The sequence below is a fragment of the Pogoniulus pusillus genome, chromosome 24 (assembly GCF_015220805.1).
Source record: "Pogoniulus pusillus isolate bPogPus1 chromosome 24, bPogPus1.pri, whole genome shotgun sequence".
Classification (NCBI taxonomy): domain Eukaryota; kingdom Metazoa; phylum Chordata; class Aves; order Piciformes; family Lybiidae; genus Pogoniulus; species Pogoniulus pusillus.
In genome coordinates this window covers 19,341,397-19,355,304 of record NC_087287.1, presented here as the reverse complement: position 1 = coordinate 19,355,304, position 13,908 = coordinate 19,341,397, and the positions used below count along the sequence as shown (strand labels likewise).

At 55.6% G+C, this 13,908-nt stretch overlaps 1 protein-coding gene across 2 annotated transcripts in view; it reads right to left on the bottom strand.

Moving 5' to 3' along the window:
- Positions 1–10,546, bottom strand: part of FRZB (frizzled related protein) — a 38,733-nt gene extending 28,187 nt beyond the window's left edge. Inside the window, exon 1 of one of the 2 annotated variants that reach the window (XM_064163988.1) lies at positions 10,022–10,546. In XM_064163988.1, the coding sequence (XP_064020058.1) occupies positions 10,022–10,475 (454 nt within the window). In that variant the 5' untranslated portion in view covers positions 10,476–10,546. The remainder of the gene's footprint in view (positions 1–10,021) is intronic. The other variant, XM_064163986.1, reaches the window with a different exon arrangement.
- Between the last annotated feature and the right edge of the window lie 3,362 nt (positions 10,547–13,908).

Below are 13,908 nucleotides of genomic sequence, written 5' to 3'. Positions count from 1 at the left end.
GCACCCTCAACAGTGTCTCACCACCCTCAACCTGTGCCAGTGTCTCACCACCCCCAACCTGTGCCAGTGTCTCACCACCCTCACTGCAAAGAACCCTTTCCTAACAGCCAGTTCCAATCTCCCCTCTGCCACTTCAAACCCATTCCCCTATGTCCTCTCATTCCCAGACCTTGTCAATAGTCCCTCCCCAGCCCTCCTGCAGCCCCCTTCACATCCTGCAAGGCCACTCCAAGGTCTCCTCCAAGCCTTCTCCTCTCCAGGCTGCACAGCCCCAACTCTCTCAGCCTGGCCTCACAGCAGAGCTGCTGCAGCCCTCTCAGCATCTTGGTGGCCTCCTCTGCACTGGCTCCAACACTTCCATGTGCTGCTTGTGCTGGGGGCTGCAGAACTGCCCCCAGGACTGCAGGTGGGGTGTGAGGAGAGCAGAGCCAAGGGGCAGAATCCCCTCCCTTGCCCTGTGCCCACACTGCTCTTGCTGCAGCCAAGCACAGGGTTGTGTCTGGGCTGCACTCACACTGCAGGCTCCTGTAGAGCTTTTCACCACCCCAGACCCTGCTCCTCAGCACAGTCTGACACAACTCTCCCAACACCACTGTGCCTTCCAGCTACTCTAAGTAGTGCTGTGCAAACTCTGAGTCACAGCAGATTAGATCTGGAATTTGGAAGCCACTGGATTTGGACACAGAGTTAATATCCTGTGAAAAACAAGCCCAAGGAAGTGCTCCTTCACTCTGCTTGAAGGACACAACACAGATTTCACATCCTGGGGTTACTATGCATTCAGCTAGGCAGACAGGCAGGGATGGGGGACTTGGCCTACATGGAGAACCACACAACTGTCAGGGTTGGGAGAGGCCTCCAGGATCAGCCAGTTCCAATCCCTTGCCATGGGCAGGGACACCTCACACCAGATCAGGTTGCCCACAGCCACATCCAGTCTGGCCTTAGAACCTTCCAGGGCTGAGGCTTCCACCACCTCCCTGGGCAGCCTGTGCCAGTGTCTCACCACCCTCATGGGGAACAACTTCTCCCTAACATCCAATCTCAGTCTCCCCTCCTCTAGCTTGGATCCATTCCCCCCAGTCCTGTCACTACCTGATGCCCTAACAAGTCCCTCAGCAGCTTTCTTGTAGCCTACTTCAGATCCTGGAAGGCCACAAGAAGGTCTCCTTGGAGCCCTCTCTTCTCCAGACTGAGCCAGCCCTGCTCTCAGAACCCATGGGCTGATGCAGGATGAAGAGAATCCTTCTCCACCACTTGCACAATCTTCACTTTCTTTCCTGTCCATCTTTTAAAGTGACTCAGAGCTTTTCTCAATCACCTTATAACAACCACCCAAACCAATCTGGGGCATGAATGATGCCCATGGCTGATACCTTGGGATGCTGCTTCCCTTGCCCCAACATCTCCTTAACAACCTAAGATGCTTTCAAGCTCTGTCCTCTCTAAATATCACAGTATTATCAGGGTTGGAAGAGACCTCACAGATCATCAAGTCCAACCCTTTACCACAGAGCTCAAGGCCAGACCATGGCACCAAGTGCCACGTCCAGTCCTGCCTTGAACAGCTCCAGGGACGGCGACTCCACCACCTCCCCGGGCAGCCCATTCCAGTGTCCAATGACTCTCTCAGGGAAGAACTTTCTCCTCACCTCCAGCCTAAATCTCCCCTGGTGCAGCCTGAGGCTGTGTCCTCTTGTTCTGGTGCTGGCCACCTGAGAGAAGAGAGCAACCTCCTCCTGGCCACAACCTCCCCTCAGGTAGTTGTAGACAGCAATAAGGTCACCCCTGAACCTCCTCTTCTCCAGGCTAACCAATCCCAGCTCCCTCAGCCTCCTCGTAAGATAGGATGAGACAGATCCATCCCCAGCTGATGGATCTGCCATCCCATACACATGGTATCCATCACACTGCTCTCTTTTTATTGCTGGTTCCCTCTTCCAAGCAGGAATAAACAAGTCACTTGAGGCATCAGCACCCTGCCAGACAGCAGCAGCCAAACACGTGGAGTGCTGCTCTGAGCCAGCATTCCACCAGCAGCCAGGCTGTGGTCAGGCTGCCATTAGAGAACCACTGAATCATCAGGGCTGGAAGGGACCTCAAGGATCAGCCAGTTCAAACCCCCTGCCACGGAACAGGCCACAAAGGATGCACTCCTGTGGCCCAAACTCATGCAGCTACTTCAACACTCAAGTCCAACAAGCTGCACACTGCAATCACAGAACCACACAACTGTCAGGGCTGGAAGAGACCTCAAGGAGCAGCCAGCTCCAAGCCCCCTGCCACAGGCAGGGACACCTCACACCAGATCAGGTTGCCCACAGCCACATCCAGCCTGGCCTTAAAACCTTCCAGGGCTGAGGCTTCCACCACCTCCCTGGGCAGCCTGTGCCAGTGTCTCACCACCCTCATGGGGAACAACTTCTGCCTAACATCCAATCTCAATCTGCCCTCCTCTAACTTGGATCCATCTGTTCCAGTGCTATCCCTACCCAACACCCTAACAAGTCCCTCAGCAGCTTTCTTCTAGCCCCCTTCAGATCCTGGAAGGTCACAAGAAGGTCTCTTGGGAGCCTTCTCCTCTCCAGACTGCACAGCCCCAACTCTCCCAGCCTGTCTCCATAGCAGAGCAGCTCCAGGCCTCTGAGCATCCTCGTGGCTGTGCTCTGGACACATCCAGTCTGAACCTACCCAGCTCTAGTCCTGCTCCATTCACACACTGATTAAGTGCAAAATGAAGAACAGCTCCCACTGAATTTCAGGCTCAGGACAACTTTTGTCTGCATGCACTTCTTGCTGCTCCACAGGCTGAGGAAGACTTGACAGGACATGGAAGGAGCCAGTTTGGTAGCTGCAGGGCAGAGTCAGCATGCACACCCAGCATGAGGAGAGCAAACCACATGGAGCATGTGGATGGGGATGTCCTGCACACAGAGCCAGCTTGAATCCCTGCCTGCCTGCACAGCCACATCCAGCCCCAAGGGGCAAAGGGCAAGGAGGCAGGATAAAAGCCATAAATCAGACATGCTAAGATGCTGTCCAGAGGCTTCCTCATCCTCCATCCTGGCCTGTGGTTTGCCAGATCTTCCAAGAAAAGCCAAAGCACTCAGCAGCACAGCTCCCTGCAGAACACCCCCATGGGTGTAAAGGGCCCCCACTGCTTCCCAAAGACAAGGAGCAAACAAGAGAGAGAAGGCATCCCACAGGATGGCTCTTTGAAGGTGGTACCTGCAACGTGAGGAACCTCAGACCTCCAAACTAGCAGCAGCTCACACTCAGGTTTTGGAGACCAGCACAAGCCTGCAGAGCTTTTCCTCTGCCTGACCCCAAAGCAGGGCATTTCTACTGTCCATAACTCATCCCTCTCCATCACAGACATAGCAGCAGCTACTTCACCAGCCCTGAAAAACATCAGGATGACACAAATACCTTCCTCACTCCTGCAGAAAGGAAGCCTCTAAGTGTTCTTTACCACCTGAGCTACACATGGGAAGAAGTCCTAGCAGGGGTTTGTGGAGGGCTCACAGCCTATGCCCCAGCAACCCAAGGTGAGCTTCCCACTGGGATTTGCTACAGACCTCACTGACCCAACTTTACTGACCCTACTCCAAGCAGGAGGAAGACATCCTAGAGAGGAATGTCTAATCTTTTATTGCTATGTCATACAAAGGAACAGAGTGAGCTTTGAATGATCTTCATCACTTCATCTTTGGCATCACTGAAATGAGAGACAAGATCAGCTACTGCAATGGTGATGAGCAGCTGTACCCAGGAAGCTCTTGCTGGCTGCAGAATCATAGAATCAGAGAATCAAGCAGGTTGGAAGAGAGCTCCAAGCTCAGCCAGCCCAGCCTAGCACCCAGCCCTGCCCAACCAACCAGACCATGGCACTCAGTGCCCCAGCCAGGCTTGGCTGCAACACCTCCAGCCACAGCCACTCCACCACCTCCCTGGGCAGCCCATTCCAATGCCAATCACTCTCTCTGACAACAACTTCCTCCTCACAGCCAGTACAGACCTGCCCTGGCACAGCTTCAGACTCTGTCCCCTTCTTCTCTTGCTGGCTGCCTGGCAGCAGAGCCCAACCCCTCCTGGCTACAGCCTCCCTGCAGGCAGCTGCAGGCAGCAATGAGCTCTGCCCTCAGCCTCCTCTGCTGCAGGCTGCACCCCCCCAGCTCCCTCAGCCTCTCCTCACAGGGCTCTGCTCCAGGCCCCTCCCCAGCCTTGCTGCCCTTCTCTCAACACCTTCCAGCACCTCAGCAGCTCTCTGCAATTCAGGAGCCCACAGCTGGACACAGCACTCCAGGGGTGGCCTGAGCAGTGCTGAGCACAGGGGCACAAGAACCTCCCTTGTCCTGCTGCCCACACTGCTCCTCAGCCAGCCCAGGATGCCATTGGCTCTGCTGCCCACCTGGGCACTGCTGCCTCCTCTTCAGCTCCTCTCTCCCAGCACCCCCAGCTCCCTCTCTGCCTGCCTGCTCTCAGACACTCTGGCCCCAGCCTCTAGTGCTGCTTGGGGTTGCTGTGGCCACAGTGCAGAACCCTGCACTTGGCCTTCTTCAGTCTCATCCCATTGGCCTCTGCCCACCCATCCAGCCTGGCCACGTCCCTCTGCAGGGCTCTGCTACCCTCCAACAGCTCCACAGCTGCTCCTAGCTTGGTGTCATCTGCAAACTCACTGCTGCTGGACTCCATGCCCTGCTCCAGCTCATCACTAAAGATACTGACCAGGACTGTGCCTTCCACAACAGAAGCTCATGAGAAAAAAAAAGAAGGAAAAAAACCAACAGATTTATATCTCTCCCTGCTCTATAAATGGAGTTTACAGACAGCATCCTGGGCAGAGTACCTAAGGAGCAAGTATTCCACATGGTCCCCACCAGGCAGTTGGTTATTTGTGTCTTCTACTTGGCTGCAATCATTTATTTGGATAATTCAGTTTGGAAGTGTTCACCTTACCTCTTCCTAGCACAGGAATGCTTCACTCTTGCTTTCTACAGGAGCAGTTCTATTCCTTCAAGAAGGATTCTTTCAGCCTGGTGCATAATGCATCAGTTCAAAATTTGCAGCCCAGAAATGAGAATGTCATCAGGTTCTCATTCACTGAAAGAGAGTTTTCATGGATCCTGCCCTGGAATCCCTCAAAGAGGTTATTGTGCTGCTGAGGTCCTCAGAAATAGGTAACCTGGGGGCAATTTTAGCCAAACTTCCTCCCTCCTGATTTGAATGCAATTGCTTTGCAATGGCTGCAGACCTGCCAGGCCTCCCTCAGCATGCAGCCATTCTCAAGGCAGCTCTGAAAGCACCTCCATGCTGCAGAGAAAGCTGCTTGCTGTTCAAATGCCACACTCTGCCTCCCCATCCCAGCAGCTCTGCTGCCCCAGCAGCTGAGGGCAAAAACAGATGGTTGGGTTGACAGGCTGGGGACAAGGGTTGGGGGGGAGGAAGAGTGGGAAAGTGAGAAGGGAGCAGTTAGAAAGGTTAGAGAGGAATAGTAGAACACCTCGACATGAGGTGCCTGAGGAGGAGAGGCTGAGAGCCCTGGGGCTGGGCAGGCTGCAGAGGAGAAGGCTGAGAGGGGATCTGAGCAATGTCTGTCAAGAGCTGAGGACTGGGGGGCAGGAAGGAAGGGACAGGGACAGCCTCTGCTCACTTGTGCCCTGCCACAGGACAAGGGGCAAGGGATGGACACTGCAGCACAGCAAGTTCCAGCTCAACAGCAGCAACAACTTCTTGGCTGTGAGGGTGCCAGAGCCCTGGCACAGGCTGCCCAGAGAGGTTGTGGAGTCTCCTTCTGTGGAGCCTTTGCAGCCCTGTCTGGATGTGTTCCTGTGTCACCTGTGCTGGATTCTCTGCTCCTGCTCTGGCAGGGAGGGGAGTCTCAGATGAAGACCTATATGGTTAAAAGAATCCCTGGGGACTAGAAATTTGCTATTCAATCCTCTAATTCTGCTACCCCTTTATAAACTAAAGGCAAAGTCAGCTACTTCTCCTCTCCTCCTCCTCCTCCTGCCCTGTGTTGGGCAGAAGCCACTTTATCAGGACAAACATGTCAGGAGCAGAGCTCTTTTGGGGCCTCCAGAGGCTTGTGTTTAGGCCTCTTGGATGGCAGAGGCAGGGTGGGAGGGAAGGATTGGAGCACTGTGGATTACAGATTAAGTTTTGTGTTGGGGTCACCATGGATGCTGTATCTGCTTCTGTCATTTCTTTTCTGTATATCTCTCTCCAAATATCATAGAGTAATAGAATCAGCCAGGTTGAAAGAGAGCTCCAAGCTCAGCCAGCCCAACCTAGCACCCAGCCCTGCCCAACCAACCAGACCATGGCACTAAGTGCCCCAGCCAGGCTTGGCTGCAACACCTCCAGCCACAGCCACTCCACCACCTCCCTGGGCAGCCCATTCCAATGCCAATCACTCTCTCTGACAACAACTTCCTCCTCACAGCCAGCCTAGACCTGCCCTGGCACAGCATCAGACTCTGGCCCCTTCTTCTGTCCCTGGCTGCCTGGCAGCAGAGCCCAACCCCACCTGGCTACAGCCTCCCTGCAGGCAGCTGCAGACAGCAATGAGCTCTGACCTCAGCCTCCTCTACTGCAGGCTGCACACCCCCAGCTCCCTCAGCCTCTCCTCACAGGGCTGTGCTCCAGGCCCCTCCCCACCCTTGCTGCCCTGCTCTTGACACCTTCCAGTGCCTCAGCAGCTCTCTTGAATTGAATATAGCTCTGTTTGGGCTTTTTTTTTCTCCAGTTCCTTTGAGAGCTTCATTGCTGTCAGCTCTCTTTAAAAACACCACAGGGAGGGTTGGACTGGAAGCTCTTCAGAGGTGCCTTCCAAGCCCTAAGGTTCTGTGAGCTTGTGGAGATGTCAAGGTACAGGCACTGTGCTGAGATATGTCACTGTGTCTGGAGGTGTTGCAGCCAAGCCTGGCTGGGGCACTTAATGCCATGGTCTGGTTGGTTGGGCAGGGCTGGGTGCTAGGTTGGGCTGGCTGAGCTTGGAGCTCTCTGCCAACCTGCCTGATTCTATGATTCTGTGATTTCAAGAGGTGGAGCAAGTAGTTCAGTGGAGTCACAGGCTCACAGGATGTCAGGGGCTGGAAGGGACCCACGGAGATCATCCAGTCCAACCCCCTGCCAGAGCAGGACAATGCTATCTAACACAGAGCACACAGGAACACATCCAGACAGGCCTGGAAAGGCTCCACAGAAGGAGACTCCACAGCCTCTCTGGGCAGCCTGTGCCAGGGCTCTGGGACCCTTACAGGAAAGAAGTTCCCCCTTGTGTTGAGGCAGAACCTCTTTTGCTGCAGCTTGCACCCATTGCTGCTTGTCCTGTCCCAGGCAGCAGTGAGCAGAGCCTGTCCCCCCCTCCTGGCAGCCCTCAGATACTTAGGAACATTTATCCAATCCCCTCTCAGTCTTCTCTTCTCCAGACAGGGCTGGAAGAGCCAGGGGTTAGTCTGGCCAACACACAAACAGGGACGAGCAGCTTACCTGGGCCGGCTGAGCTGGGGAGCACAGCCAGGAGATCTCATCAGGAGAGAAACACAGGCATGGCAGTGTTTGGCAGAGCTGGCAGGGGCTACGTTAGCGTTCGGTACCGGGACTGAAGCACAGTCAAACACTGTGCTGAGCAGGGCGTCAAAAAACCACCGCCTGCTATTTGCAGAGCACTGCCGGGGGAGGATGCAGAGGTGAGCTCTGCTGCCCGTCGGCAAGATGCCATAACCTGCTGCTGCTGCCGGGAGCACCAGAAGGGCTGGACCAGCCCGCGGGGCATGCGGGAGCTGCTCTGCCTCAGCCCCCGGCCCCTCCTGCTGCTGCTGCCCCCTCGCAGCGCTGCGATGGAGAGATGTGGCAGCACCACGGCACCGCAGCCCTGCAGCGAGAGCCTGGCTCCGCCAGCAGCACAGGCTGCCCACGAGCGGGACAGCCACGCAGGTCGCTCCACGAGGCTCAGAGCTCGCTCGGCCACGGCCGCCCACTGCCTGCCTTTAATTTCCCATTCAACAGCTCTTTGGGTTCGGCTTTTCTGCGCTGCTCAGCTCGCCGTGCTGGAGCTGTGCTCTCCCAGCTCCTGCAGCCCAAGGGCAGCCACAGTCACAGCAAACCTGCAGCTGGCAGAGACCTCCGGGCTCAGCCAGTCCAACCCTCCAGCCAGCACCGCAGGGCAACACCAAACCATGTCCCTAAGCACAGCTCCGCACACAGCTTAAACTGCTCCAGCCATGGGGACTGCAGCACTGCCCTGGGCAGAACATTCCATGGCTGAGAGCCCTCTCTGGGAAGAAATATTTCCTAGCATCCAGCCTCAACCTCCCCTGGGGCAGCTTGGAACCAGTTCCTCTGCTCCTGTCCCTTGCCACCAAGCAGCAGAGGCTGCTCCCTCCTCGCTCCAACCTCCCTGCAGGGAGCTGTAGAGAGCAATGAGCTCTGCCCTCAGCCTCCTCTTCTCCAGCCTCAACACCCCCAGCTCCCCCAGCTCCCTCTTCTCCAGCCTCAACACCCCCAGCTCCCTCAGCCTCCTCTTCTCCAGCCTGCACACCCCCAGCTCCCTCAGCCTCCTCTTCTCCAGCCTCAACACCCCCAGCTCCCTCAGCCCTCTCTTCTCCAGCCTCAACACCCCCAGCTCCCTCAGCCTCCTCTTCTCCAGCCTCAACACCCCCAGCTCCCTCAGCCCTCTCTTCTCCAGCCTGCACACCCCCAGCTCCCTCAGCCCTCTCTTCTCCAGCCTGCACACCCCCAGCTCCCTCAGCCTCCTCTTCTCCAGCCTGCACACCCCCAGCTCCCTCAGCCTCTCTTCTGCAGCCTGCACACCCCCAGCTCCCTCAGCCCCTGCTCACAGCCCAGCTGCTCCAGGCCCCTCTCCAGCCTCGCTGCCCTGCTCTGGACGAGCTCCCGAACCTCAGTGTCCCTCCTGGAGTGAGGGTCCCAGAACTGAACACAACACTCAAGGTGTGGCCTGAGCAGTACTGAGCACGGGGGGACGATCCCCTCCCTGTCACAACAGGACAGAAGCCCACCCCTAACAGAGCAGGATCTCAGAGTAGTACTAAGTTCGCAGCACTGGGGTGGCCTGAGCAGCTCAGATGGCTTCAGCTGACCACAATGAGCTGCCTCTACCTTGTCCCTGTCTCCCGAGGGACAGCGCCAGCTGTCCCATGGGACTACAGTGAGCAAAGCCAGTGAAAGCATTCAGCAAGAGAGCTGAGGGGCTCCAGCAGCCTCTCTGACGCCCGTGGGGGTCAGGTACCGTGAGAGCTGTGCTGGAGGCTGCCTCAGCGCCAGAGGTTGCTCAGGGAATCACGGAACGGTCTGCGGTGGAAAAGACCTTTAAAGCTTCAACCATGAACCCAGCACTGCCAGGTCACCACCAAACCACGGCCCCCTCAGCAGCACAGGGCTTTCCAACACCCCCCCAGGGATGGTGCAGCCTGTTCCAGGGCTTGACAATACTTTGGGGCAAGAAATTTTTCCAAACTGATGAAAACCTCCCCCCTGGAGCAACCTGAAGCTGTTTCCTCTTGTCAAGTTGCGAGTTACTTGGGAGAAGAAACTGATCCGACCTCGCCACAACCTCCTCTTCTCCAGACTGCACAGCCCCAGCTCCTCTGCCGCCCCTCCAAAGAGCTGTTCTCCAGACCCTCCACCAGCTTTATTGTCCATCTTGAAGTGAGCGACCGGGGGCCAGCGACCGGCAGCGCTCCCTGGGGTGGCTCTGCCTTCCCAAGGGGCAGCCGGCCCGAGGGGACACCAGCGCCGGCAGCGGCACACCCCCGGTGCGGCGAAAGGGGGTTCCGAGTGCTCCCCGAAGCACGTCGGGGCTGTCATTTGTCGCACACGCCCGCGGCCAAACTTTGCCAGCAGCCAGGAGAAAGGCAGAGCAGAACGAAGCGGGGGAAAGCGGAGGGTCAGAAAAGAGGCTGAGATGAAAGCTCCGGGAGGTGCGGCAGGGCTCCCCAGGGTGGACTCCGCTCCCCGCGGCCCATTGTCCGGCCCCGTCCCGTCCCCGAGCACTCACCGGCGCCCTCGGCAGTGACGATGGCCTCGGGGGAGATGCAGACGCCGCGGTCGTAGAGCGGCAGCTCGTCGCAGGCCAGGCTGTCGGGCCAGGCGTGGCGGTAGCGGATGAGGACGGGCTCGCAGCCGGCCCGGGCGCGCTCGCAGACGGACTTGCAGGGCTTGATGGGCTCATGCTGGAAGTCGATGGTGCAGATGGGCGCGTACATGGCGCAGAGGAAGAAGAGGAGGTCGGGGCTGCAGTTGGTGCCCAGGAGCCCCTCGAACTGCTCCATGGCCAGCACGGCGTTGGCCTGCGTGCTGTGGTGCAGGTGGTTCGGCATCTTGGTCATGTTCCAGGGCAGCGGCTTGCACAGGGGGATGCGCACCGGCTCGCAGGCCGCCGCCCGCCCCGCCGGCGCCCGCCCCAGAACCAGCAGCCCGGCCAGGGCCAGAACAGGCAGCCCCCGCCACATGCCGCCCGCCCCGACGGCGTGCCCCGGCCACGCCGCGCCGAGCCGAGGGGCCGAGCGGGCAGACCTCGGCGCGGGGGGCGGCTCCTCCGGCGCCGGCAGCCGCAGCCGCGCCGCCGCGGGGGCCCCGCCCGCTGACCGGCCCCTCCGAGCCGCGGGCGCGACGGGACGGGCTGGGCCGCGCCCTGCCGCGGGGCCCGCCCCTCCGCCCGGCTGCCGCGGGCGCCCTGCTCCGCCCCGGGGCTCGGCCCCGAACAAAGACGAGTCCCGGCGGGGGGCAGCCCGGGCAGCGGGCACAGCTCCGCCCCGCGGGGGCGAGCAAAGCTTCCCTTTCCGATGTAAAGAACGAGACGGAAAGGAAGGAAAGGAAGGAAGGAAGGAAGGAAGGAAGGAAGGAAGGAAGGAAGGAAGGAAGGAAGGAAGGAAGGAAGGAAGGAAGGAAGGAAGGAAGGAAGGAAGGAAGGAAGGAAGGACGGAAGGAAGGAAGGAAGGAAGGACGAAAGAAGGACGAAAGAACGAACGAAAGAAAGAACGAAAGAGAAAGAAAGAAAGGAAGGAAGGAAGGAAGGAAGGAAGGAAGGAAGGAAGGAAGGAAGGAAGGAAGGAAGGAAGGAAGAAAGAAAGAAAGAAAGAAAGAAAGAAAGAAAGAAAGAAAGAAAGAAAGAAAGAAAGAAAGAAAGAAAGAAAGAAAGAAAGAAAGAAAGAAAGAAAGAAAGAAAGAAAGAAAGAAAGAAAGAAAGAAAGAAAGAAAGAAAGAAAGAAAGAAAGCGAGAAAGAAAGCGAGAAAGAAAGCGAGAAAGAGAGCGAGAAAGAGAGCGAGAAAGAAAGAAAGCGAGAAAGAGAGCGAGAAAGAGAGAGATAAAGAAAGACGCCTTTCTGCCGCCCCGGGAAGGCGAGCGGTCGCCTCGGGAAGAAACTGGCCCTGAGACCACAGCGCTGTTAGCTCAGACACAAGTGCCTGGATGGCGGAGCGCACACACGGCCGCTCGGGGAGCGCCGCTTTGTGTGCCGAGAGGAGCACGGAGAAAGGGACGGCAGCGGCAGAGAAGTTACCCTTTCCAAGAGGTTGGAAAAGACCTCGACGGTCATCGAGTCCAACTGGCAGCCTAACGCCACCGGGTCGTTAGAGCACGTCTCGAAGTGCCACGTCCGTGCGGTCTTTTGAGCGTTTCAAGGGTCAGTGAATCCACCGCGTCCCTGGGCGACCTGTTCGTAGTGTCATAGAATCGCTCAGGCTGGAACAGAGCTCCAAGCTCAGCCAGCCCAACCTAGCACCCAGCCCTGCCCAACCAACCACACCATGGCACTAAGTGCCCCAGCCAGGCTTGGCTGCAACACCTCCAGCCACAGCCACTCCACCACCTCCCTGGGCAGCCCATTCCAATGCCAATCACTCTCTCTGACAACAACTTCCTCCTCACAGCCAGCCTAGACCTGCCCTGGCACAGCTTCAGACTCTGTCCCCTTCTTCTGCTGCTGGCTGCCTGGCAGCAGAGCCCAACCCCACCTGGCTACAGCCTCCCTGCAGGCAGCTGCAGACAGCAATGAGCTCTGCCTTGAGCCTCCTCTGCTGCAGGCTGCACACCCCCAGCTCCCTCAGCCTCTCCTCACAGGGCTCTGCTCCAGGCCCCTCCCCAGCCTTGCTGCCCTTCTCTCAACACCTTCCAGCACCTCAACAGCTCTCTGCAATTCAGGAGCCCACAACTGGACACAGCACTGCAGGGGTGGCCTGAGCAGTGCTGAGCACAGGGGCACAAGAACCTCCCTTGTCCTGCTGCCCACACTGCTCCTCAGCCAGCCCAGGTGTGGACAGATTGTGAAAGCCTCCCTGGAGACACAGAGTCAGAAATGCAGGGCACTAACCCCAGAAAGGCTTTTCCTTTTCCTTTTCCTTTTCCTTTTCCTTTTCCTTTTCCTTTTCCTTTTCCTTTACCTTTTCCTTTTCCTTTCCCTCTTCTTTTTCTTTCCTTTCCTTTCTTTTCGTTTTCCTTTTCTTTCTTTTTCTTTTCTTTTTTTTTTTTGATTTTCCTTTTCTTTCCTTTTCTTTTCCTTTTCTTTCCTTTTCTTTTCATTTTTCTTTTTCTTTTTTCTTTTCTTTTCTTTTCTTTTCTTTTCTTTTCTTTTCTTTTCTTTTCTTTTCTTTTCTTTTCTTTTCTTTTCTTTTCTTTTCTTTTCTTTTCTTTTCTTTTCTTTTCTTTTCCTTTTCTTTTCTTTCCTTTTCTTTTTCTTTTCCTTTTTCTCTTTTCTTTTCTTTTCTTTTCTTTTCTTTTCTTTTCTTTTCTTTTCTTTTCTTTTCTTTTCTTTTCTTTTCTTTTCTTTTCTTTTCTTTTCTTTTCTTTTCTTTTCTTTTCTTTTCTTTTCTTTTCTTTTCTTTTCTTTTCCTTCTCTTTTCCTTTTCCTTTTCCTTTTCCTTTTCCTTTTCCTTTTCCTTTTTTTTAAATTTTAATTTTTCTTTTTCTCTTTCTTTTCTTTTTTCTTTTTGTTCTTCTTTTCCTTTATTTTTCTTTTCAGTTTTTCTTTTCCTCTTTCTTTTCTTTTTTCTTTTCCTTTTCCTTTTCCTTTTCCTTTTCCTTTTTCTTTTTCTTTTTTTTTCCCCACTTTTTCCATTTTACTGCTGCAGGTGAAACTTTGCCCCCTTTCAGCCAGCTGCAGAAGTCCAGTTGGCTCCAGCGAAGGCACTTGTCAAACAAACAGGGAGTTGTAATCCTTCAGCACAAGTATTGGATCATTTATTTGTCCTCCTCTGCAGGCAGAGGCTGATTTCAAGGACTGAACTGTTCCCTCCACTCCCAGAAGAAACTTTGGGCCTCAGAAATGAGTAGAAACATCCACAGATGTGTGTGTGTGTGTAGCGGTCTCAAGGGCCATCAGTCAGGCTGCCCACGGCCCTCAGCTTGCATCTGGACTTGCAAAGTTGTCAAAGGGGACCTTGTTTGTCTGCAGGGGCAATTAAAAAGAGATCTGGTTTGGCTCACTCTCTCAGCTCCTCAGAGTTAGGCATTGCACAGTCTGAGGCTTGAATTTCCTCCTGTAGTGTAAAACAAATGTTTAGAGAGTGTATGGTGTAATGAAAAAACAACCTTACCCAGCTGGTTGGGAGCCAAACATGCTGGACCTTACCTGACAGGGGTGGTGGATGTGGGACTGATGTAGCCCAGGGTGTCTGAGTCGAGGCAGATGGGCTGGAGTGAAGCAGAAGAACCAAGGCAACAATGAACTCTAGTGGAGGGAGGTTCTTCTCCCCCTCTGCTCTGCCCTGGGGAGACCACACCTGGAATACTGTGTCCAGTTTGGGGCTCCCCAGTTCAGGAGAGACACAGACCTGCTGGAGAGAGTCCAGCAGAGAGCCAGAGGATGACTGCAGGACTTGAGCACCTCCCTGTGCAGAGAGACTGAGAGCCCTGGGGCTGTTCAGGCTGGAGAGGAGAAGGCTGAG